This window comes from Papio anubis, chromosome 1, assembly GCF_008728515.1.
Source record: "Papio anubis isolate 15944 chromosome 1, Panubis1.0, whole genome shotgun sequence".
Lineage (NCBI taxonomy): Eukaryota > Metazoa > Chordata > Mammalia > Primates > Cercopithecidae > Papio > Papio anubis.
Window position 1 is genome coordinate 36,144,265 of NC_044976.1, and position 26,425 is coordinate 36,170,689.

Sequence of the window (26,425 nt, forward strand, 5' to 3'; positions counted from 1 at the left end):
CTGTCTCAAAAAAAAAAAAAAAAAAAAAGTAGAGATCCTCTTATGGAACTTTTGTGACACAGTGTAAGGCCCATGGACTCAAAGTAAGTGCTTAATAAATGGTAAGTGCTACTAATAATGATAACAACAGTAGTAAATTTAGGCTAAGCTGTAAGACTTCAAACACCATGTGGAGTTTGGATTTTACTCTTATGACAAAAAGGAGCTAAGTGTTTACCTAGCACATAGTACACAGGGCAGGTAACTCTTGAGTGACATTCATAACACAGGGCACCTGGCATTAAAAAGAATGGAAAAAAACCATTTTTTTCTATTTCAGCTTTGCCACCATCCCAAATTGTTTTGTTACTTTCTTCAAAGTTAAATAACCATGTTTAGTTTTCTTTTTTCATTTCTTTTACATTTCTCAATTATCTCATAGCTTTAAAAAGGAGTGTCATAGTTTCTATTATTTAAAATGAACACAGGGCCAGGCACAGTGCCTCACACCTGTAATCTCCACACTTTGGGAGGCTGAGGCGGGAGGATCACCTGAGGTCAGGAGTTCAAGACCAGTCTGGCCAACATGTTTAGAGACCTTGTCTCTAAAAACAAAAAGATGCTGGGCATGGTGGCTCACACCTGTAATGCCAGCACTTTTTCTCTACTAAAAATACAAAAAAAAAATTTTTTTTGAATTAATAAATAAAATAAAGACCACGTGTACTGGCTCACACCTGTAATCCTAGCACTTTGGGAAGCCGAGGCAGGTGGGTCACCTGAGGTCAGGAGTTCAAGACCAGCCTGGCCAACATGGCAAAACTCCATCTCTACTAATACAAAAATTAGCCAGGCGTGCTGGCGGGTGCCTGTAATCCCAGCTACTCAGGAGGCTGAGGCAGGAGAACTGCTTGAACCCAGGAGGTGGAGGTTGCAATGAGCCAAGATTGCGCCACTGCACTCCAGCCTGGGAAACAGAGCAAGACTGTCTCAAAACAATAAAAATAAATAAAAATTGGCTGGGTGTGGAGGCAGACACCTGTAGTCCTGGCTATGTGGGAGGCTGAGGCAGGAGAACCACTTGAACATGGGAGGTGAAGGTTGTAGTGCGTTGAGATCACGCCACTGCACTCTAGCCTAGGTGACAGAGCTAGAATCTGTCTCAAGAAAATGAAAATTAAAATAATAAAAATAAACAAAAATTAGCCGGGCATGGTGGCACACGTCTGTAGTCCCAGCTACTTGGGAGGCTGAGGCAGGAGAACTGCTTGAACCTGGGAGGCGGACGCTGAGGTGAGTCAAGATCACGTCACTGCACTACAGCCTGGGCGATAGAGCGAGACTCCGTCTCAAAAAATAAAATAAAATAAAATAAACACAGACATCTCTAAAAACACATCTCATGCCAAGCAAACCTGTAAGCTCTAGACTGAAAATCCAGTTTGCACCCTGTGCAAATCCAATTTAGGCTGGCAAGGACTAAATATGACCAGTTTAGCTTTCAAGGAGGAAGACTACAGTGCAATTACTTTACAGCAACAGGTTGGTTAGCAGTGATAGGCCCCTGGAGAGATGACTTGAATTTTTCCTTCTCAGGCTTCCCTTCAGCGGGCCTTCTGTGAACTGTCTGTGGTCTGGTGATAAAGCTAAAAGAGAAGTGGGCAAGAGCAAACCAGGAAGGGGGGAGGGCAATGCAGAGACGCAGAGCATGCTCAAAGAGGAACGGGGCAGGAGCTGTTCAGGCCACAAAGCACCTCAGGCTAGAAACGGTATGGGTCTCTACAGTTCAACCAGAGACAGAGATTTTTTGAGCACCTACTGATGTACAAGGCATTCGGCTGTCATTTGGGAAGGAGAGAGAATGCAAAATGCTAAAAGCAGCAAGTTGAAGCTTACAAAAATGTAGCTGAATGAGAAGTCAATAAAGAGGTGAAAAAGTACAGGGCTTTATCCAGAAACAATAACCAGTGAAGTCTGAAGTAAAAGGAAATGAAGACAACTTGTAGCAGATAAGACCAGAGAAGCAGGTTGAGGTCAGTCAGTGCAGGACTTGACCACTACACCAAGGAATTTGAACTTTATTCTATAGGCAACAGGGAGTGGTACAATATTCAAGTTCACATATAAAATAGTAAAACACGATCAAAGTTATGTTCTAAGGAGATCCCTAAGGGAGAGGGAAACTTGAGGTTGGGAAGACTTACAAGAAGACTACCGCAACAGTTCAGCTAAGAGGATATCAACATGAATGATGGGGATTTTGAAATGTGGGTAGATAGGAGAGACACTGCAGAAAAAAAATGAACAGAATTTGCTTATTGGACATGAGAGCAGAAGGAAGAGTCAAGGATGCCCTGAGGCTGTTAGTGATTGCATTCAGAAATATGAAAATGGAGGGAGGAAAGGAGTAAGTGCAGTTCTTTTTTGTTTTGTTTTGTTTTGTTTTTTTGAGACAGAGCCTCACCGTGTTGCCCAGGCGACTCCGTGTTGCCCAGGCTGGAGTGCAGTGGCGTGATCTCTGCCCACTGCAACCTCCATCTCCAGGGTTCAAGTGATTCTTCTGCCTCAGCTTCCCAAGTAGCGCGGATTACAGGCGCAAGCCATCACACCTGGCTAATTTTTGTATTTTTAGTAGAGACCGGGTTTCACCATGTTGGCCAGGCTGGTCTCGAACTCCTGACCTCAGGTGATCCACCCACCTCAGCCTCCCAAAGTGCTGGGATTACAGGCGTGAGCCCCTGCACCCAGCCAATGCAGTTCTGATCAGGAAGAAATCCCCCCAGGATAGACCCTGAAGACAGTGGCCAGGTTCTCAGTTCTCCGAGGTGAGCATTTACCATTTCTTTTTCTTTTTCTTTTCTTTTTTTTTTTTTTTTGAGACAGTCTTGCTGTGTTGCCCAGGCTGGAGTGCAGTGGAGCGATCTGGGTTCACTGCAACCTCCGCCTCCAGGGTTCAAGCGATTCTCATGCCTCAGCCTCCTGACTAGCTGGGACTACAGGCACATGCCATCCCGCCGGGCTAATTTTTGTATTTTTAGTAGAAATAGGGTTTTGTCATGTTGGCCAGGCTGATCTCAAACTCCTGGCCTCAAGTGACCCGCCCACCTCAGCCTCCCAAAGTGCTGGGATTACAGGCATAAGCCATCTCTCTTGGCCCGCATTTCCCATTTCTAATTGTATTTCCCAAATGAAAGCACATCTAAATAATTTAGCATTGCTTAAGTCCTGTGTGACTTTCCAGGAGGCAAACATTCACTCCCATTTTAAAGACATAAGAGGAAAGTTGAGACACATGTTTAATACTGTACAAAGAAGTCAGGCGTGGTGACTCATGCCTCTAATCTCAGTACTTTGGGAGGCTGAGGCGGGAGGATCACTTGAGGCCAGGAGTTTAAGACCAGCCTGGGCAACACAGGGAGACCTTGTCTCTAAAAACAAAAAGATGCTGGGCATGGTGGCTCACACCTGTAATGCCAGCACTTTGGGAGGCCGAGGCAGGCGAATCACTTGAGGTCAGGAGTTCAAGACCAGCCTGGCCAACATGGTGAAACCCTGTCTCTACTAAAAATACAAAAATTAGTCCAGGCATGATGGCTCATGCCTATAATCCCAGCACTTTGGGAGGCCAAGACGGGCGGATCACCTGAGATCAGGAGTTCAAGACCAGCCTGGCCAACATGTTGAAACCCCATCTTTACTAACAATACAAAAAGTAGCCAGACATGGTAGCACATGCCTGTAATCTCAGCTACTTGGGAGGCTAGGGCAGGAGAATTGCTTGAACCCAGGAGGTGGAGGCTGCAGTGAGCAGAGATCACACCACTGCACTCCAGTCTGGGTGACAGAGTGAGACTCCGTCTCAAAAAATAAATAAATAAAATAAAAATAAAAATAAATAAAAACAAAGACAGAAGGTAATAGTGCACCAAGGAACAATGATAAAAAGAAAAAGAAAAATGTCCAGGCCACTTGACATCCACTTTGTTTAAATTCTCATTGTTGGCATTCCAAGAAAGTCTCTTCTCATTCATATTTGCTAGCTTCAGTTCATGTATGGATCACCAATAACAAAACTGTTAGAGTGTAATTTATTTTATATGTTTATCTATTTAAATTCAGAGATATTGCTATGTTGCCCAGGCTGGTCTGGAACTCCTCAAATAAGACTCCCGCCTCAGGCCGGGTGCGGTGGCTCACACCTGTAATCCCAGCACTTTGGGAGGCCGAGGCGGGTGGATCATGAGGTCAGGAGATCGAGACCATCCTGGCTAACATGGTGAAACCCTGTCTCTACTAAAAATACAAAAAAATTAGCCGGGTGAGGTGGCAGGCACCTGTAGTCCCAGCTACTCGGGAGGCTGCAGCAGGAGAATGGCGTGAACCCAGGAGGCGGAACTTGCAGTGAGCTGAGATCGCGCCACCACACTCTAGCCTGGGTGACAGAGCGAGACTCCGTCTCAAAAAAAAAAAAAAAAAAGACTCCCGCCTCAGCCTCCTAAGTACCTGGACTACAGGTGCGCACCACTGTGCCAGGCTAACAGTGTATTTTAAGTAGCAAAGAAAAACATGCAAGTCAGCTAGCATCTATCCTCCAACAGTACAGTAACTTTCCTCTGATAAATACTGATGCCTTCCTCTTTCTGAACTGTCCCTCCCTGAGGATTTTTCTGTTCAAAGCTCCACTTCTAACTGAGTGTTTGTGGGTCACCTCACTTGCTCTCAACAATCACTGTAGAATTCCAAAACAAACTGTTTTCAGAAGAAAAAAAGAATCTTTAGGGGGTTCTCTTGTACTAGAAACAAAAAACTGGGTTAAGTGGCACAAAGAAGGAAAATGGAGAGGGGAACAACAAAAGGAAGAAGAAAAACGAATACAGTTCTCTTTTGTTTAAGGAAACAAAGTGACCTAAAATAAGTTACTTAGGAGCCTGCAGAGCTTCCCACAAAGGTGGAAATTATGGGCAATATTTGTACTCTAAGATAAACAAAAGCAAATTTATTTTCTCCATGCTAAAAGGATATGTTGGTCACACAAGTTTTACCTATTAGTACTGACAAAACAAGATGAAAGAGAGAGTGAGAGAGAAAACCAACCCAGGGGCTATTTTGCTAACATGCTCTCTGGCTTCTACTCTGGTAAACTAGGTTACCCTTCATGTTACCCTCAGATATAAATAGCATTCATTTCCTTTCACTGGCCAGACAGACTTTAATACTTTGTTTCCTGGGTCCAGAAGAAAAAATACTTATAACACATCTCCTTTTAAATTTGAGTTACTAAAAAGCTGGCTCATTTCTCTTTTTTTTTTTTTTTTTTTTTTTGAGACGGAGTCTCACTGTCACTAGGCTGGCGTGCAGTGGCGCGATCTTGGCTCACTGCAACCTCTGCCTCCCGGTTCAAGCGATTCCCCTGCCTCAGCCTCTCGAGTAGCTGGAATACAGGCACACACCACCATGCCCAGCTAATTTTATTTTAGTAGGGATGGGGTTTCACCATGTTGGCCAGGATGGTCTTGAACTCCTGACCTTGTGATCCGCCCACCTCGGCCTCCCAAAGTGCTGGGATTACAGGCGTGAGCCACCGCGCCCAGCGAAGCTGGCTCATTTCTAATCAACTTTGGATTAAAAAAACCAAAATGTATTTGCTATTACTGCTTTGTTAAAATAGCCCAGAATGCCCCCCGTGGGACTTCTGAGTAGCCATTTCCTTTTTAGTGCATAGTTCAAAATCCTCCAGAACACAGCTCCAGGTCTCTGCGTGTACCCAGGATGCAATGCAGGTGAACATTTTATAGACTGACTCGGATAAGCAGTAGGCCCTCTGCAGGATCCTCAATGGGGTTTTCTGAATAAGAGCAACTTCAGTTGCTAGATGGAAATAATGAGGCATTTCTCCCAAATCAGACTTCACTCTTTTTAAGGAAAGAAACAGCTGCACAAGGAAGTTAACAGCATCCCTGGTCATCTAGTGGTTAGGAAGAAAAAAAAAGGAAAAGAAAAAGATATTAAGAACAGTTAGGCCAGGTGCAGTGGCTCACGCCTGTAATCTCAGCACTTTGGGAGGCCGAGGAGGGCAGATCACGAGGTCAAGAGATGGAGACCATCCTGGCCAACATGGTGAAACACCGTCTCTACTAAAAATACAAAAATTATCTGGGGGTAGGGGTGTGCATGTAGTCCCAGCTACCCGGGAGGCTGAGGCAGGAGAATTGCTTGAACCTGGGAGGCGGAGGTTGCAGTGAGCCAAGATCGCGCCACTGCACTCCAGCCTGGTGACACAGCAAGACTCCATCTCAAAAAAAAAAACCAGTTAAATAAGTGAAGGAGCAGAAAGACTCCTACCAATCTACAGATTCAACTACCAATCTAATGTCAGTGCAAGTTGGGCTTGGCAACTTGCACCTGAAGCAGTTGAAGAGGCCAAGAGAATCAAATGAACAGGCTGCCACTCAACCAGAAGCATTACCTCACTTCAACACCACAACTTGGCTCCTAGACACTGGTCTGAACCTGAAGACATGGATTCCAGTCTGGAACTAGCTTCATTTCATTTTTCTACTATAATCTCTACCAAGCTCAACCTAACACTCCTGAATTCAGCAGAGACAAATCAAAGACAAGAAAGGACATTTTGGAAAGCATCATCAAAGATCATTCCTATCTCTACCAATGCAAAGGCAAGGAATGAAGACCAGATTCACCTGTCCCCCAAAATACCTGGGCCTCGAAGGTGCTCTGTGCCCTTGGCTCACGGTACAAGGAACGCTGTCCTGCTGGGCCAACCCTATACTCTCTTACCTCTATCTATATATTATCAGACTCCTCCTCGTCAGACGGCCAGCTCCTGAGGGGTGCCTTGTTTCTCCTGCCGTGCATCAAAACCAGCATTTTTTCTTTTTTTTTTTTTTTGAGACAGAGTCTTGCTCTTGTCGCCCAGACTGGAGTGCAATGGCACGATCTTGGCTCACTGCAATCTCCACCTCCTGGGTTCAAGTGATTCTCCTGCCTCAGCCTCCCAAGTAGTGGGGAATACAGGTGCCCACCACCATGCTCAGCTAATTTTTGTTTTTTTGGTGTTTGTTTTTTTTTTTTTTTTTGAGATGGTGTCTCACCCAGGCTGGAGTGCAGTGGCGCAATCTCAGCTAACTGCAACCTCCGCCTCCTGGGTTCAAGCGATTCTCCTGCCTCAGCCTCCTGAGTAGCTGGGACTATAGGCGCACGCCACCATGCCCGGCTAATTTTTTTTGTATTTTTAGTAGAGACGGGACTTCACCGTGTTAGCCAGGATGGTCTCGATCTCCTGACCCTGTGATCCGCCTGCCTCAGCCTCCCAAAGTGCTGGGATTACAGGCATAATCCAACGCATTTGGCCTAATTTTTATATTTTTAGTAAAGACGGGATTTCGCCATGTTGCCCAGGCTGGTCTTGAACTCCTGACCTCATGATCTGCCCGCCTTGGCCTCCCAAAGTGCTGGGATTACAGGCATGAGCCACAGTGCCTGGCCAGAAACAGCATTTTTAAGCAACCGTTTGCCTTGGGTTCTCTAGGCTATCAAGAAGTGGGGACTGGCCGGGCGCGGTGGCTCAAGCCTGTAATCCCAGCACTTTGGGAGGCCGAGACGGGCGGATCACAAGGTCAGGAGATCGAGACCATCCTGGCTAACCCGGTGAAACCCCGTCTCTACTAAAAAATACAAAAAACTAGCCGGGCGAAGTGGCGGGCGCCTGTAGTCCCAGCTACTCGGGAGGCTGAGGCAGGAGAATGGCGTGAACCCGGGAGGCGGAGCTTGCAGTGAGCTGAGATCCGGCCACTGCACTCCAGCCTGGGTGACAGAGCAAGACCCCGTCTCAAAAAAAAAAAAAAAAAAAAAAAAAGAAGTGGGGACTTTGGTCATATGCATATAGGAAAAAACAAATCTACTACTCTATTTCCCTTGGAGCCTGTATCAACAACCAGAGGCAGCCCAAAGGGTTCTTCCTACCTGTTACAGAAGATGTAACTCTCCTCTGAGGCCAGAATAACTCTGGAAACAGAGATGACCCAACTAGAACTGGGGAGCTTGATACCATTTCTTACCAATTTTAGCAGGAACAACTTAGCAATTAATAGTGTCACCCTGGCCGGGTGCGGTGGCTCACGCCTGTAATCGCAGCACTTTGGGAGGCCGAGGCGGGTGGATCACGAAGCCAGGAGATCGAGACCATCCTGGCTAACATGGTGAAACCCCATCTCTACTAAAACTACAAAAATTAGCCAGGTGTGGTGGCAGGGACCTGTAGTCCCAGCTACTCGGGAGGCGGGGAGAATGAAGTGAACCCGGTGGTGCAGTGAGCAGTTGCCACTGCACTCAGCCTGGGTGACAGAGCAAGACTCCGTCTAAAAAAAAAAAAAAAAAAAAAGTGTCATCCCACTTGCATAGGTGATACGAAAGACAAGGCACTTGCCTTTTTTTTTTTTTTTTGAATCGGAATCTCACTCTGTCTCCCCAGGCTGGAGATGTAACTGCATTCCTTTCACTGCAGCCACCTCCCGGGTTCCTTCTCTACCTCCAGTACCCTGGGATTATAGACATGCACCACCACACCCATCTAATTTTTGTATTTTTAGTAGAGACAGGGTTTCGCCATGTTGGCCAAGCTGGTCTCGAACTCCTGACCTCAGATGATCCACCCACCTTGGCTTCCCACAGTGCTAGGATTACAGGCGTGAGCCACCACGGTGCCTGGCTGACAAAATTGTTTAAACTATTTCTTTATTTATTTTAGAGACAGTTTCACTATGTTGCCTAGGCTGGAGTGCAGCAGCCAATTCACAGGATCAATCATAGTGCACATCACCCTCGAACTCCTGGGCTCAAGCCTCCCACCTCAGCCTCTCAAGTGGCTGGGACTACAGGTATGCACCACCACGCTCAGCTTTCAAATTATTTTAAAATAAAAATAAAACTGAAACCTTAACAATAATTCCTCTCCAGCATATGGCTAGTCTGTTTTTTGAAAGGAAATGAAAGACTGAAATCCCTCAACATTTCTCACTCCGGGCAGCTAACTGATTTCAGAGCTGGCTGGCCTGACTTCTCATAGAAGACTAAGGGAATGAAGTGCCTGCATGGCCTGGCTCTGGTGTACTGGCTGAGAACACAGCACCCACCTCTTTCTGCTGCCATTGGCTTTGTCCTCCGCCAATTGTCTGGATTCTGGCAGCCTCTTGTGAAGGGGCAAGGAGATGATGTGCTCTTAAACTCTCACCCGTCCCAGCACCATAGCCCAGAATGTCATGGAAACTCAAGCGACAGTGAACTCTGAGATAAGCCCAAGGAAGATGCAAACTATCAGCACCATCAGGCGCTTCAATCGCACCTTGTGGTGGCTGCAATGAAGGAGAAACATAAGCACTGAGGAAGTCCTCCGCTCACCTCGTTTCCTCTCATTTTACAAACTCTTGTGCAACATGCCACTCCTCCCTGCCCCTCATAGTTTCCAAGCCTTGTAAGAGCAAGTGGAGTGCTGGCCCACACTTTACACAGCTACTTGACAGGCTCTTCATTGCTGGTAAATGACTGTCACAAATAGGTACTAGGGGTCATGCCAAAGTTCGCACATAAATGGAGCCTCATGGACACATCCAAGGGGAAAAAAGCCCCAGGGGCCCTTGCAGAAAACCCCGGAGCTAGACAAAAAAAGACAGGTCTGCAGGTCCTCCCAGAGCACGGACTCACCCAAATTTCAGCCCTGAGCCCCCCATCTCCAAACGACAAGCTCCTGCTCAGCAACTGGCCTTCTGTGCTCCCCATTATCCACCAACAGCTGGGTGGGAAAAACCTAGTCCCTTTATAACCTGTAACCTCATCGTGACCTCTGGTCCCAGAGTAGACAGGACTCCCCAAGACTCCAGCCCTGTGCACTCCGCTATCATCACAGGGGCTGAGGACGGACAGAGCCCCAACACATACCATACCTCACCCAAAGGAAGGCTCTTTCACAGGCAGTGCACCCCCCCCTCCACCCCCCACGCGACAAACTCAGAAGGTCAGGATTGAAGAGCAAGCTGAGATGGAGAAACAGGCCCAGAGAGGGGCAGCAAGTGGCCCGAGGTCACACAGCGAGTTCGGAACGGGGCTTTACTAAAACCCTAGCCTCTGGATTCCCGAGTACCCCATTCCCACCCGCCTACCCTCGTCAGGCCCGCCTGAGAAGAACATCACAGAACTTCTGCCCCAGTGTCCCCGCCTCCGGAGGGCCACCAGGACTTTGGTCTTCGTCCCATGCGTCCACTGGCCAAACCGCAGACCCTGCCCACCCAAGGGCCGGCCCACCGCCGCCCCCGGCCCAGCTCCCGAGCCCAGCTTCCCGCCGCCCGCCGGACCTGCAGAGTCGCACTCCCTGGAGCCGGCGGCGGCAGACATTTCCCTGCCTGCTTCCTCAAGCTCTTCATCCCGCCGCCCGCCCCGCGCGCTCCGCCCCCAGACGAACCCGCCCCATGTGCCCTCTCCATCAATCGAAAGCCTGTCTTTTCCATCGCTCCGCCCCAAAACAGAACGGAGCCCGCCCCCTGTGGGCGGGTCTCCTCCAATCCCCACCGCTCCTTCCGAGACGGATACCTGCCTCCGCCAATTGTCGCGTACCCTGGCCAGGTACCTGGAGCCGAATTACAACCGCGCGGCGTTGGCAGCTCCAGCTCCGGCTCTGCGCACCTGTACCGAGACAGCCACAGGAATTCAGGATCCCGGGTCGCAGGATCGAAGCCTGTGCAGGAACAAAGGGGGCGGATTGAGCCACGGGCTTGATGAGCTAGTTCTGCATGACTGTATTATCCCGAGAGACTCCAGCCCTCTACCTCTCGCGCACAGAAGGGTTCTGTGCGCACTAAGGTTCAACTGCAAGAATAATTGTGAACACAAAAGTACTATTCCAAGGCAGAGACCACCGCCATTCCTTGAACCTCACGGTAACTATGTGCCAAGGTCTGCGCTTCGTATAAATATTATCTTCCTACTCCTCGTAACACACCTTTTATGAAGGAGGAAACTATTATCCCAATTTTCTTTTTTTTTTCTTTTCTTTCTTTCTTTTTTTTTTTTTTAGACGGAATCTCGCTCTGTCGCCCAGGCTGGAGTGCAGTGGAGCGATCTCGGCTCACTGCAACCTCTGCCTCCCGGATACAAGCGATTCTCCTGCCTCAGCCTCCCGAGTAGCTGGGACTACAGGCACGTGCCACCATGTCCAGCTAATTTTTTGTATTTTTAGTAGAGACGGGGTTTCACCATATTAGCCAGGATGGTCTCCATCTCCTGACCTCATGATCCACCCGCCTCGGCCTCCCAAAGTGTTGGGATTACAGGCGTGAGCCACCACCCCCGGCCTATTATTCCAATTTTATATACGAGGCAACCAAGTTCAGAGAGGTTAAGTCTGAGGTCGCAGACTGACTAGCAGAGTGGAGGATTCAAACAGATGCCAGAGAGTTGGGGGATTTCACCACCCATAACCTCCACCAGCAGTTGGCAGCCCACGCCAGAGAAACACACACTCTAAGTAAGCAGTGTGTTTACTATGAAATATATCAAGACAAGTCCTCTGTTTCTCCCTTAATCAGACTGCCACTCTCCTTTCTATAAATTCTTTTTTTTTTTTCTGAGACGGAGTCTCGCTCTGTCAACCAGGCTGGGATCTCAGCTCACTGCAAGCTCCGCCTCCCGGGTTTATGCCATTCTCCTGCCTCAGCCTCCCAAGTAGCTGGGACTACAGGCGCCCGCCACCTCGCCCAGCTAGATTTTTGTATTTTTTAGTAGAGATGGGGTTTCACCGTGTTAGCCAGGATGGTCTTGATCTCCTGACCTCGTGATCTGCCCGTCTCGGCCTCCCAAAGTGCTGGGATTACAGGCTTGAGCCACCGCGCCTGGCTCCTAGAAATTCTTGAGTCACCTCTGTCTCTGACTCAAACCCTCTGACTCAAACTATCTGACTCTGGAACAATTGCTCTTAACCCTTCTGCTATCCTGCCTGCTCTGTTTGTAGAGCATCATGAACCTGACCGAACTGAATGGGATGTGCAAGGACATGATATATGAGAAGACTTGAGTTCCAGTCCTGACTATGGCACTGCCAGACGCAACTTTTAAGTTATCTTCAGCATTTACATACTATTAACCCGTACTTGGCCTTGTCTGATCCTCACAAAACTCTTGGATTATTGGAGAAAGCAAGTTTATACTTCCATTGTATAAATAAAAAAGCCAAGGTCTGAAAAAATAAAATATAGTAGGACCAGGCGCATGCCTGTAATCCCAGCACTTTGGGAGGCTGAGGTGGGAGGATCATGAGGTCAGGAGATCGAGACCATCCTGGCTAACATGGTGAAACCTCATCTCTACAAAAAACACAAAAAATTAGCTGGCCATGGTGGCTTGCACTTGTAGTCCCAGCTACTCGGGAGGCTGAGGCAGGAGAATCCCTCTAACCCGGGAGGTGGAGGTGAGCTGAGATCACACCACAGCACTCCAACCTGGGTAAAAGAGTGAGACTCCGTCTCAAGGAAAAAAAAAAAAAATACAAAAATTAGCCGGGTATGGTGGCGGGCACCTGTAATCCCAGCTATTCAGGAGGCTGAGGTAGGAGAATCACCTGAAACCAGGAGGTAGAGGTTGCAGTGAGCTAAGATTGCACCACCACACCCCAGCCTGGGTGACAGAGCTAGAATCTGTCTCAAAAAATTAAAATAAAATAAAAAATAGATAAAATGTAGTGTTCACATTCACATCTAGGAAGTAACAGAGCTGGGATCTGCACTGAAATCTCTGAACTCCGAGGGCTTTGGCATCAGAACCTGAAGTTTCAAACCTGGTCCTATTACTTCAATTTTATTTTTATTTTACTTATTTATTTATCTATTTATTTTGAGACAAAGTATTCCTCTGCTGCCCAGGCTGAAGTGCAGTAACATGATCTCCGCTTACTGCAACCTCTGCCTCCCAGGTTCAAAGGATTCTCCTGCCTCAGACTCCTGAGTAGCTGAGATTACAGGCACGCGGCACAACGCCTGGCTAATTTTTGAATTTTTAGTAGAGACAGGGTTTCACCATGTTGATCAGTCTGGTCTCGAACTCCTGACCTCATGATCCGCCAACCTTGACCTCTCAAAGTGCTGGGATTACAGGGGTGAGCCACCACACCTGGCCCCTATTACTTCAATTGATGATTGATCTTGGGTAAGTTACTTGCCTCCTCTGTGTCAATTTACTCCCCTGTAAAACAGGATATCTACTACTTAGTATTGTTCAGAAGACTAAACGGAGAAATACAGTTGTTGTGCATTGTCTCGATATCTAGAAAAATGTCTGGCACACAGTAGGTGCTCAATTAATGTTAGCTAACTGTGATCTCTTGTTAGCCGAAGTTTCTCTAATAGTAGACTCTTAGCCAAGACACTTCCATTCTCTGGCCTTTCGTGCTATACAACATTATCCATCAAGGACTGGGTGAAAAAAAACTAGTTCCTTTTGCCTCTAGTGCCTCTAGTAAAATGAAAGAGTTGGGCTGGTGGATATCTAAGAGTCTGTCAATACTGAGAGTCCCTTCTCACCCAGGTCCCTCCCTAAGGAAATCCTCATCATGACAAGCACTTGGAGAAGTTGGTTGGTACAGAGTTTCTCTGCTGGTTACCCCAGGTGTGGTGTGGACTTCAGAAGGATGAGCAGGTAAGGGGACTGCAAGACACACACCCAATCCTAAAAGAAAGAAGTCATCCTTGACTCCTCTCTCATTCTCATAGCTACCAACCTCTGTTCATGCAGTCAACAAATACTTATTAAGTGCCTGCTATATGCCAGACACTGTTTTTTTTGTTTGTTTGTTTGTTGGGTTTTTTTGTTTTTTGGGGTTTTTTTTTGTTTTTTTTTTTTGGAGACGAAGTCTCGCTGTGTCCCCCAGGCTGGAGTGCAGTGGTGCGACCTCGGCTCACTGCAAGCTTTGCCTCCCGGGTTCACGCCATTCTCCTGCCTCAGCCTCCTAAGTAGCTGGGACTATAGGCGCCCACTACCGCGCCCGGCTAATTTTTTGTATTTTTAGTAGAGACGTGGTTTCACCGTGGTCTCAATCTCCTGACCTTGTGATCCGCCCGCCTCGGCCTCCCAAAGTGCTGGGATTACAGGCATGAGCCACCGCACCCGGTTGTGTTTTTTTGTTTTGTTTTGTTTTGTTTTTTTAAGATGGAGTCTCGCTCTGTCACCCAGACTGGAGTGCAGTGGCACGATCCTGGCTCACTGCAACCTCTGCCTCCCAGGTTCAAGCGATTCTCCTGCCTCAGCCTCCTGAGTAGCTGGGACTACAAGCACGTGCCACCATGCCTGGCTAATCTTTTTTTTTTTATTTTTAGTAGAGACGGGTTTCACCATATTGGTCAGGCTGGTCTTGAATTTCTGACCTTGTGATCTGCCCGCCTTGGCCTCCCAAAGTGTTGGGATTACAGGCGTGAGCCACCGTGCAGGCTGGCACTGTTCTTATCTCTGCGGATGAAGTTGTGAAAGTAACCCAAACTCACTGCCCCCATGGTGCCCTCATTCTCATCAGTTGCAAGATGCCTCTGTATCTTGCAAGTCCACCCCTCCTTCCCCATTCCCATCGCCAGGGCTCTCCCAAGTCCCAGCCTCATTTTCCATTCCTTAGCCATTCCAATACATTCCTATCTCCCTGCTCTGGCCTCTCTTTTTCTATACTATTGCCAGAGGAACTTTTCTAACTTGCAAATCTTGCCTTATCACTCTCCAGCTTAAAATTCCTTAATGGCTCTTTGCTGGGTAGCTAAGACCCTTCATGAGATGCTCTCTGCTGACCTTTCCTGGCTGAGCTCTCTCCACAAAAATTCACCTCCTACATGAAGCCTTCCTGAGCTGTTTACAGGCGAGAGGGTGCCATGAGTTAAAGAAGCACTAGAGCAAAACACGCAAGAGCTCAGGTTCTGGAGTAGAACTTTTTTTTTTTTTTTTTTTCAAGGGGGGTGGGGAGACAGAGTCTCGCTTTGTCACCCAGGCTGGCAATCAGTGGCATGATCTCGGCTCACTGCAACCTCCACCTCTTGGGTTCAAGCAATTCTCTTGCCTCAGCTTCCCAAGTAGCTGGGACTACAGGTGTGGGCCACCATGCCCAGTTAATTTTGTGTTTTTAGTAGAGACGGGGTTTCACTATATGTTGGCCAGTCTGGTCTCGAACCCGTGACCTCACGTGATCCACCCGTCTAAGCCTCCCAAAATGCTGGGATTACAGGCATGAGCCACCGTGCCTGGCCTGGAGTAGAACTATATAATCCTGCCTAATCCTGGCTCTGTCATTTACCAGCTAGGTACTCAGGCAACACTCTTATCCTCTCTGAGCCTCAGTTTCCTCATCTATGAAATGGACACATAGATAATACTTCCCTTGTAAGATTGTGGTAAAGAGTAAATGAGGCCAGGCTGGGCGCGGTGGCTCACACCTGTATTTCCAGCACTTTGGGAGGCCGAGGCAGGTGGATCACAAGGTCAGGAGTTCGAGACCGGCCTGACCAGTATGGTGAAACCTCGTCTCTACTAAAAATACAAAAATTAGCCGGGCATGGTGGCCTGCGCCTATAATCCCAGCTACTCAGAAGGCTGAGGCAGAACAGTCACTTGAACCCAAGAGGCAGAGGTTGCAGTGAGCCAAGATGGCGCCACTGCACTCCAGCCTGGGCAACAAAGCAAGACTCCGTCTCACACACACACAAAAAAAAGTAAATGAGAGGCTGGGCGAGGTGGCTCACGCCTGTAATCCCAGCACTTTTGGAAGCTGAGATGGGCAGGTTACCTGAGGTCAGGAGTTCGAGACCTGCCTGGCCAAAGTGGTGAAACCCCATCTCTACTAAAAAATATAAAATTTGGGCAGGCACAGTGGCTCACGCCTATAATCCCAGCAGTTTGGGAGGCCAAAGTGGGCGGATCACCTGAGGTCCAAAGTTCGAGACCAGCCTGGCCAACATGGTAAAACCTGTCTATATCAAAAAATACAAAAATTAGCCGGGCGTGGTGGCATGCACCTGTAGTCCCAGCTACTCGGGAGGCTGAGGCAGAAGAATCGCCTGAACCCAGGAGGTGGAATTTGCAGTGAGCTGAGATTGTGCCACTGCACTCCAGCCTGGGCGACAGAGCCAGACTTCGTCTCAAAAAATAAAATTAAAAAAAAAAAATTAGCCAGGCATAGCGGCAGGTACCTGTAATCCTAGCTACTTGGGAGGCTGAAGAAGGAGAATCACTTGAACCCTGGAGGCAGGGGTTGCAGTGAGCCAAAATCGCGCCATAGCACTTCAGCCCAGATGGGCAATAAGAGTGAAACGCGGTCTCCAAAAAAAAAAAAAAAAAAAAAGCCGGATACGGTGGCTCATGCCTGTAATCCTGTAATCCTAGCACTTTGGGAGGCTGAGGTGGGTGGATCAAAAGGTCAGGAGTTCGAGACCAACCTGGTCAACATGGGGAAACTTCATCTCTACTAAAGATACAAAAAATTAGCTGGGCGTGGTGGCACGCGCCTGTACCAGCTACTTGGGAGGCTGAGGCAGGAGAATCACTTGAACCTGGGAGGTGGAGGTTGCAGTGAGCCAAGATCGTGCCATTGCACTGTAGCCTGGGCAACAGGGCGAGACTCCATCTCAAAAATAAATAATTAATTAAATTTTAAATTTTTTTTAAAAAAGGAGTAAATGAGATAATGTGTGAAAAGTTCTTGGAATAGTGCCTAACACATGCCAAATCAACAATGAATGCAAGCTATGAGTCTTCTTGTAGAGGGGAAAAACATTTTCTGAGTTCTTGCTCTGTGGTAGGCACTTTTACATGTGTTATCTCATTTAATTCTCACAACCCCATGTATAAGGTATTCATTACATACAGAAGCCTATAAAAACTATAGTTCAGAGAGGTGAAGTAGCTTGCCCAAAGTTGTCAGCTAGGAACTGGCAGAGATGGGTTTCAAACTCAAGGGGCTGTATAGCTTCAAAACCCAGGCTCTTTGGTGTTATTTCTATTATTATACCTCCTACAACTACTGTTAATAATCATAAAATATGTTATCCTTATTATTTTAAGATTTAGAGATAAATTTCCCACTGCTTAATAAATTTTAAACCTCTTGGCTGGGTGCCGTGGCTCATGCCTGCAACCCCAGCACTTTGGGAGGCCAAGGTGGGTGGATCACCTTAGGCCAGGAGTTCGAGACCAGCCTGACCAATGTGGTGAAACCCCGTCTCTACTAAAAATACAAAAAATTAGGCTGGGCGTGGTGGCTCATGCCTGCAGTCCCAGCACTTTGGGAGGCGGACGTGGGTGGATCACCTGAGGTCAGGAGTTCAAGACCATCCTGGCCAACATGGTGAAACCCTGTCTCTACCAAAAATCCAAAAATTAGCTGGGCGTGGTTGCGGGTGCCAGTAATCCCAGCTACTCGGGAGGCCGACGCAGGAGAATCGCTTGGACCCAGGCGGCAGAGGTTGCAGTGAGCCAAGGTCACACCATTGCACTCCAGCCTGGGCGACAAGAACGAAACTCCATCTCAAAAAAAAAAATTAGCTGAGCATTGTGGCGGGCGCCTGTAATCCCAGCTACTCAGGAGGCTGACGCAGGAGAATTGCTTGAACTGGGGAGGTGGAGGTTGTAGTGAGCCCAGATTGCACGACTGCACTCTAGCCTGGGCAATAAGAGCAAAACTCGGTCTCAAAAAAATCAAATAAATAAATATCTTAACCAGGCATTCAAGGCTCTATAATCATGTTTCTACTTCCTTTTTTTATTTTATTTTTTAGAGACAGGGGTCTCATTCTATCGCCCATGCTGCAGTGCAGTGGAGCAATCATAGCTCAATGTAGCCGTGAACTCCTGGGCTCCTGTGATCCTCCCGCCTTAGCCTCCCAAGTAGTTGGGATTACAAGCAAGCTACTAAGCCTAGCTGCTGCTTCTGCTTCCTTTTCCCTTATCCCCTAGTTTGAATCCAAGGGCAGTCCACTTCCTGGCACAGCAAGCAAAAAAGGTGAAATCCCTGGAGGCTCAGGCTCCACAGCAAGACCACAGAGAAGACCAGCCCTCTCCCACTGCCACAAAGACAAGAGATAGCCTGAAAGAAGACAGCTAAAAGTGCTGGGTAAACACTTAAGCCCCAGCACCTGTTGGCTTGAATTTGCATGTTCTATGACTAATCCTCTGCTCTGTACACAAACTCTCCTTTACCTGCTGGGCTAACTTCCCATTCTAAACAAATTTTGTCCTAGAGGCCACTAACCTTTCACTGCTAGCCCAAAGCTAGACCATTTTCTCAGCTGCAGTGAGTGACAGCAGGGTTCAGGGGCAGGAAAGCCAATATGACAGATGGTTCTAGCTGTGAGTTCTAGCTGTGGGTAGCAGACGGAGGGAAGCTGGGCTGCTGGAAGCTGCTCAGCCTGCCAGCTTGTAAGAGATTCTGCATCACAGTCACAACCTACCCTGTGCAACCCTGCCCAGAGCCAGGAGGGCAAAGGGGCTCTGCTCTGGTTAACACTCAACTCCAGAAACTGTAAACACAAAAGCAAACACCATGGTTGGCTGGCAGCCTGGGGGCACTGTGGCTTTACACCAGCAGCTTTGAAAGGACACAGAAACCATGGGGTATGAGTCTAAAGGGTGGAAAGTCAACTGGGGTGGGTGGGTGAATACCCAGCACCCACCCACCCCCAGGGAGCCTGGGGTCTTACCTACCTGGACAGGCTCTAGCAACTTCGTGGAGGAACATCCTGGTTTGTGAACCAAAAGGTAGCTGGAATACGAGGCTAAGCTCTGCTGTGTCCAGCTGGACGGTCACATCTGAGCCTGCACAAAGGAGTCAGGAAATGAACCCTTGGCTGCCAGGAGCTAAGTGTTTGATGCAGCCTAAGGCTAGAGTCCTCAGAATGGAGAATCAGCAACCCGGACTCCCAAAGCCCCTTCAGCCCTTAAGCAACTTACTTGGGACTGCTGCTGGCACAAGGAAACCCTCTGTACCCTGAGTTCCAAATTAACATCATCCCCTCTTTATAGAGGAGGCAGATGAAGGCTCTGAAAAGTCAGTAAGCCTCAACTGCAGTACTAGATGGAGCTGGGAGAGAACAGGTTCTCTGGATATGTAGTCTGTACCCCACCTGATGAAATGAAAAGCACATAGAGGCAGACAAGAGGGGATGTCCATGGGCCAGTCTACCTGACTGTGCCAGGTAGTGTGATAGGCACAGGGAATACCATGGTGAAGAGAATACGCGTGGGTCCATCTCAGGGAGCTAGACTGTAGAAGGCTTCCCTATTCATAGCATATACCCAATACTGGGCACATGGTGAGCACTCAAAACATCTGCTGAACTAAGAGACAAACAGAAGTAACCTAGCACAGCAATTAAGAGTGTGGGCTCGGGCCAGGCACGGTGGCTCACACCTATAATCCCAGCACTTTGGGAGGCAGAGGTGGGTGGATCACAAGGTCAGGAGTTCGAGACCAGCCTAGCCAATGTGGTGAAACCCCGTCTCTACTAAAAATACAAAAGTTAGCTGGGTGTGGTGATGGGCACCTGTAGTCCCAGCTACTCAGGAGGCTGAGGCAGGAGAATGGCATGAACCCAGGAGACGATGCTTGCAGTGAGCAGAGATCACGCCACTGCACTCCAGCCTGGGTAACAGAGTGAGACTCTGACTCAAAAAAAAAAAAAAAAAAAATGTGGGTTAGGCCGGGCACAGTGACTCATGCCTGTAATCCAGCACTTTGGGATGCCAGGGCAGAAGGATTACTTAAAGCCAGGAGTTTGAGACCAGCTTGGAAAACATAGTGAGGCCCCCCTCCCCCATATCTATAAAAAATTAGCCAAATGTGGAGTCCCAGCTACTTGGGAGGCTGAGGTGGGAGGATTGCTTGAACCCAGGAGGTTGAAGCTGAAGTGAACCATATTTGTGCCACTGCACTTCAGCCCAAGTGACAGAGCAAGATCCTGTCTCAACAAATAAAATAAAAGAGTGTGAACTCTAGAATCTGGATTCTCTGAGTTTGAATCTTGGTTCCACCCCTTACTAAACTGTTTAATTTCTCTGGGCCTCAGTTACCTTGTCCATAAAATGGAAATGAAAACAGTGATAACCTCATAGAGCTGTGAGAAAAGCCTGATTTAGGCCGGGCGCGGTGGCTCACGCCTGTAATCCCAACACTTTGGGAGGCCAAGGAGGGTGGATCACGAGGTCAGGAGATCGAGACCATCCTGGCCAACACGGTGAAACCCCGTCTCTACTAAAAAAGTACAAAAAATTAGCTGGGCGTGGTGGTGGGCGCCTGTAGTCCCAGCTACTCGGGAGGCTGAGGCAGGAAAATGGCATGAACCTGAGAGGCAGAGCTTGCAGTGAGCCGAGATCACGCCACTGCACTCCAGCCTGCACGACAGAGACTCTGTCTCAAAAAAAAAAATAAAAAAGAGAAAAGCCTGATTTGGTGTATGTAAAACTTTTAGCATAATGCTGGCATAGGATAATCATTGACTCATTATTTGCTTCTATTATTATTGTTGTTGTATAGCAAAGAAGACTGACATTAAATATGTCAATATAAAGAATTACATCACTGATTGAGAGAGGCTGGCAAAAGGAAAAGGCAAGCCAGGCCGGGCGCGGTGGCTCAAGCCTGTAATCCCAGCACTTTGGGAGGCCGCACGGCTGGATCACGAGGTCAGGAGATCGAGACCATCCTGGCACACGGTGAAACCCCGCCTCTACTAAAAATACAAAAAATCCAGCCTGGCTAAGGGCGGCACCTGTGGTCCCAGCTACTCGGGAGGCTGAGGCAGGAGAATGGCGTGAACTCCAGGAGGCGGAGAGCTTGCAGTGAGCTGGAGATCCGCCACCGACTCCAGCCTGGGCTTACAGAGCCAGACTCAGTCCTCAAAAAAAAAAAAAAAAAAAAAAAGAAAAAGGCAAGCCAGGCATGGTGGCTCATGCCTATAATCCCAGCACTTTGGGAGGCTGAGGCAGGTGGAGTCTCACCTGAGGTCAGGAGTTCAAGACCAGACTAGTGAACATGGCAAAACCCCGCCTCTATGGAAAATACAAAAATTAACTGGGCATGGTGGTGGGCGCCTATAATCCCAGCTACTTGGGAGGCAGAGGCAGGAGAAAGAGAGAGAGAGAGGGAGGGAGGGAGGGAGAGGGGGAGAGGCGGAGAGAGAGAGAGAGAGAGACAGAGAAAGAAAGAAAGGGAGAAAGAGAGAGAAAGAAAGAAGAGAAGAGAAGAGAGGAGAACAGAGGCACATGTATCCAGTGGGATACAAAACAATTTCAGGGTTTTTTGTTTTTGTTTTTGTTTTTGTTTTTTGAGATGGAGTTTTGCTCTTGTTGCCCAGGCTGGAGTGCAATGGCGCGATCTCGGCTCACCGCAACCTCCGCCTCCCAGGTTCAAGCAATTCTCCTGCCTCAGCCTCCCAAGTAGCTAGGATTACAGGCATGCACCATCACGCCTGGCTAATTTTGTATTTTTAGTAGAGACAGGGTTTCTCCATGTTGGTCAGGCTGGTTTCGAACTCCTGACCTCATGATCTCAGCCTCCCAAAGTGCTGGGATTCAGGCGTGAGCCACCGCCCTGGCCTAATTTCAGGAGTTTAACAAAGGCTGCCTGGGAAGAGAAATGCATGAATGGAAGCCCTGAAGGCTGAGTAGGAGTTGACTAGGTGAAGAGATGTGAGGCTTGTAGGAGGATGGGACAGCGTGTGCAGGGGCTCCGAGGTGAGAACGTGTGATATCGGCGGGGGGACGGAAACAGCAGCAAGGAGGAGAGTGATGAGAGATGAGCCCATGGAGATGGGTAGTGGGAGATCCTACAGGGTCTTACTTGCTGCAATAAGTTTACCAGGGGGTGCTCTTACTTTACATCATTCTCTCTCTGAAGATCAGGTACCCTCTGCCCCAAGTGAGACCCAGACCAAGAGGACCACTCACCAAGGATGTAGAGTTCACCATCCGGGGACACTGTGGGGAGGGAAATGAGAATGCCCTTAGCAATTGAGCTTACTCCCCCTTACCCCCCCCATCAAGGACAAAGATGACCTGAGGGGCCCATAGGAGAGGATTCATACCACCCAGCCTCCTGTGGCACCTTCTTCCAGCGTAAAATCCCGCGAGACTGGCACTATCTGGTCCAGAGAGACATCGTCCCCAGTAATGGCCATCCTCCGGTGCGTATAGAGGAAGAGACTAAGGGCAGGAAGCAGAGGTGAGGATGGGGGCCTGCTGGCTGTCCCTCAGTCCTATCTTGGAGGCCTCGGGGTGCTCACACTCCCTCCTTAGTCCCTAATACTGTGCTGGTGGTGCCCTGGCTAGGCACACTCCTCATGCCATCTCTGTCTATGGTGCCCATCAGAGACTGCAGTTGTATGGATGAGGTCATCAAACCAGAATTTTTCTCATCTGCAGGAGCCCCTGATTGTTAGTAAAACACAAACACATGTTTGATCTAACCATGGTGCATTCTAGCACTGTGTGTGACAGGAACAGTGTAACCTTAGCTACCCACTTCTCTCCCTGAACCTGTTTCCCACCTGTAAAATTGGGGTGATGGATGAGAAAATGTCTAAGGCCCCTCCCTCCCAGCTCCTAGACCCTGAGTCACTCACCAGCTATGAGACCTTTGACAGCTATTACTCTCTCTCTGCTTCTGTGTGGTATGTGGGTGTTACTAGACAACATTTATCGAGCACTTTCTTTTTTTTTTTCCTTTTTTCTTTATTTTTTTAAAAATTATTTGAAATAGAGATAGGGGTCTCACTATATTGCCCAGGCTGGTCTTGAACTTCTGAGCTCAAGTAATCCTCCCAGCTCAGACTCCCAAAGTGTTGGGATTACAGGTGTGAGCCACTGCACCCAGCCTTATTGAACACTTTCTGTGCACCCCATGGTGTTTGTTTTTTTTTTTCTTTCTTTCTTTTTTTTTTTTTTTTTTTATAGAGACAGGGTCTTGCTGTGTTGCCCAGGCTATAGTGCAATAATAGTTCACTGTAATCTCAAACTCCTCGACTCATGTGATCCTCCCACCTCAGTCTCCTGAGTAGCTGAGACTACAGGCATGCACCACCATGCCCAGCTAATTTTCTTATTTTTTGTAGAGATGGAGCCGGGGGGCCGGAGGGGGAGGTCTCACTTTGTTGCCCAAGCTGGTCTTGAACTCCTAGCCTCAAGCAATTTTCCTTCCTCAACCTCCCAAAGTGTTGGGATTACAAGCATGAGCCACTGCACCTGGCCTAACTCACTTTAATCTGGACAAATCGAGGAGTAAAACAACTTGCTCAAGATCATGTGGTTCCACCAGGTGCAGTGGCTCTTGCCTAAAATTCCAACACTTTGGGAGGCTGAGGCGGGAGAATGACTTGAGGCCAGGAGTTCCAGTGTGCAGCTATGAGTGCACCACTGCACTCCAGCCTGGGTGACAGAAAGAGACCCTGTCTCTAAAAAAAAAGACCATGTGAGGCTGGGTGCGCTGCACTTTGGGAGGCCAAGGCAGGTGGATAACTTGAGGTCAGGACTTCAAGACTAGCCTGGCCAAAGTGCTGAAACCCCATCTCTACTAAAAATACAGAAACGAGCCAGGCATGGTGGTGGGCACCTCTGTAATACCAGCTCCTCAAGAGGCTGAGGCACGAGAATTGCTTGAACCTGGGACGCAGAGGTTGCAGTGAGCGAAGATCACGCCGCTGCACTCCAGTCTGGGTGACAGAAAGAGACCCTGTCTCTTAAAAAAAGATCGTGTGAGGCTGGGCATGCTGGCTCATGCCTGTAATCCTAGCACTTTGAGAGGCCAAGGCAGGTGGATAACTTGAGGTCAGGACTTCAAGACCAGCCTGGCCAACGTGGTGAAACCCCCTCTCTACTAAAAATACAGAAATGAGCCAGGCATGGTAGCAGACACCTCTGTAATACTAGCTCTTCAAGAGGCTGAGGCACAAGAATTGCTTGAACCTGGGACACAGAGGTTGCAGTGAAACAAGATCACGCCACTGCACTCCAGCCTGGGCGAAGAGCAAGACTCTGTCTCAAAACAAACAATAGATCATGTGGCTTGTTAGTAACAAAGCCTGGGTTTGAACCCAGGCAGTTGGACCACGAGGCTCAAGATCTGGACCAGTATGTTAAACTCTCTCTTCTCAAGAAACTTCCTCCTTAGATCTTGAGGATTATAAGTTAGTACCTGTGCAGGGTTTAGAATATAGTGTTCAAAAAATATTAACTGTCATTTTGATAATTATTCTAGGAGACTCAGACCCTGCCCTGGAGTGACGGTTGAAGTTGAGCTGGAGGGTGCAGTGATGAACAACCCCATGGCCCAGACAGGTGGGGACCAAGCCCCTCACTCACGCGTGTTCCTGGCTGCCGTGCTCCAGGCGGTAGCGCACAAGTCCCAGGAGGCGGCTCTGCCGGCTGTCCCCTTCACACAGCACACCTTGCACCGCCTGCGGCTCAGAGTCAAGGGAAGACAACCCAGAGGCGAGGCCGCTCCCCACCCAGGCTGTCCCACCTTCCTCCGTTCCCCTGTCCCCCAGATTCACTGTGTGGCCTTGGGCCAGTCACTCTCTAAGCCTTCCTCATCTATGAAATGAGGATAATAATCCCCAACTTCATAGGGAGTTAGGAGGATGACTGCATATTTAAAGCATCTGGCGGAGAGTCCAGGACTCAGTAAGTACTTAGTAAATACTGATTTCCTTCTCCCCTGATGGTTCAGAGAGGCAGGAGAGGGGATAGACGCCTCGACACCTTCCATTCCTCTTCCCAAGGCCAGGGCAGGCTCAGGGCTGCAGTTAGCACAGGAAGGATATGATGACGCAGTATTCCCCCTCAGCCAGCGTCTCCTGGATCGCCACAGACTGGTCCATGCTGGCTCCTGCTGAGTGCACACACCCTGTGGGAGGGGAGATGGGAGCCCCCTTTGGTCAACAAGTTATGCATGGGGTGATGGAGCTGCCTCAGAGGGGTGGGATGCAGGAGGGAGGGGCCTTTGCGGAGGGAGACAGTACTGGGGAGGCCTGATCCTCCTCCTGCTCCTCCTCCTTCTCCTCCCTAGAATAGGCCTTTCAGTTTTTAGGGTTAGGGGTCCAGTCCCTTTGCCCCTGCTGGGATCTACAGTTTGTTGTACTGCCTTTGTCTGGGAGGGCATCCAGTTGCTCTTGAGTGTGGTCTATTCTACTTGTTGGAAGCGGGGTATGTGGATTGCAGAAGGGGACCTGGTCCCTTTGCTCCTAGGACAGGGCTCTGCCTGTCTTTTGGGGGCAGTTTTTTTTCTGCTGGCACCTCTCTGGGAGGTGTCAGTGGTGTGTCCATGTGGGGTTCAGGGAACATCCCCTTACTGTCATTCAGGAGGGTCCCATTCCTCTTTCCTTGGAGACAGGAAGTGTCCCATTGCTGCTTGCCCTTCACCCCCGCCCCAGCAGGCCCATTGCATCAGCTGCAGGCCGGTGGCGGGGGGGTAGGGGGTGTCCCAGCCCTCAGCTTGCCCACTCCCTCCTGCCCAGCCCTGCCCTGGCTTTCCTACTCTGCTCCCACCCACAGCTCCCTGCCATTGCCACCTACCTACCTCCTGAGCTGTCACCGCAGGGCACACAGGACTCCGCTGCCCCAGGTTCCGGGACAGTGACTACATTTCCCAACAGCCCCTGCGCCACTCGGTGGTCAGTCAGCCTGCAAGTCCCAGCATGCCCGAGTCAGTCGTGGGGTGGGGAGTCTCTCCATCCCCATTAACCCCTTAGGTCCTGGGGTACACTGGGCTCCCTATTCCAGAAAGGTTTTCAAATGATTGCCCTCACTCCCATCCCCAGCCCTCTAGGTCATGGGGCCAAAGCTTCCTGCCCAGGAGGAAGATGGTCACATTTTATCTTAGGGGAAGAATATAATGCATTTTTATTTCCTCCTTAGTTCCATCATCAGCTCTTCTCACTCCAGGGTAGACAGCCCGGACCTCTGCTGAAACTCTTTCCCTAAAATAACTACCCTCTCCTCGTTTAATGGAGGGAGAACCAGACTATGAAGAACCATTATGTCCGTTTTCCAGGTGGAGAAACTGAGCCTTGGAGAGGGTAAGCAGTTTGACATTAAGTCTTGTAGCTAGCAGGTGGCAACACTGGGACTCCACTGAAAGTCTGACTGCAACTCCTGGGCCATTTGTACCGCCACACACTGCCCTATTTCCTCCCTCAGCCCCACCTAGCCCTCCTGCCACACAGTGCTGTTTGAGGCTACTGGGTGTGAACGCACTTTATAAAGGGTATGACACTGTTCCTGTCTGACAATGTCCTTCCCCTGATCCACCTGGCTGTGTGACCTTGGCCAAGACCTTTCTTCCCTTGGGACTCAATTTCCCCATCTAAGATAAGGAGGTTACCCCAGATGGACAAAAAGAGCCAGCACAGGGACTGGGCACAGTGGC

At 48.9% G+C, this 26,425-nt stretch overlaps 1 protein-coding gene across 1 annotated transcript; it reads right to left on the reverse strand.

The window, feature by feature from the left end:
* Positions 1-8,600: 8,600 nt before the first annotated feature.
* LOC116275281 (type II inositol 1,4,5-trisphosphate 5-phosphatase-like) lies at positions 8,601-25,690 on the reverse strand. Its single transcript, XM_031667094.1, has 7 exons — positions 25,577-25,690; positions 24,822-24,904; positions 24,361-24,455; positions 22,109-22,206; positions 21,952-21,981; positions 18,712-18,822; positions 8,601-10,726 (listed from the first exon to the last, which is right to left on the reverse strand). Exons 2-7 carry the CDS (start codon positions 24,876-24,878, stop codon positions 10,182-10,184), a joined length of 936 nt encoding a protein of 311 aa, XP_031522954.1. The 5' UTR covers positions 24,879-24,904; positions 25,577-25,690; the 3' UTR covers positions 8,601-10,181.
* Positions 25,691-26,425: the final 735 nt, after the last annotated feature.

Bases quoted from the DNA above. Each gene is read 5' to 3' on its own strand.
- LOC116275281 (XM_031667094.1), bottom strand. From the start codon at position 24,878: ATGGACCAGTCTGTGGCGATCCAGGAGACGCTGGCTGAGGGGGAATAC. The intron at 24,456-24,821 runs ATATCCTTCCTG...TCTGAGCCGCAG, and splicing joins AGGGGGAATACTGCGTCATC to GCGGTGCAAGGTGTGCTGTG. The intron at 21,982-22,108 runs GTGCCACAGGAG...CCCTCCCCACAG, and splicing joins GGATTTTACGCTGGAAGAAG to TGTCCCCGGATGGTGAACTC.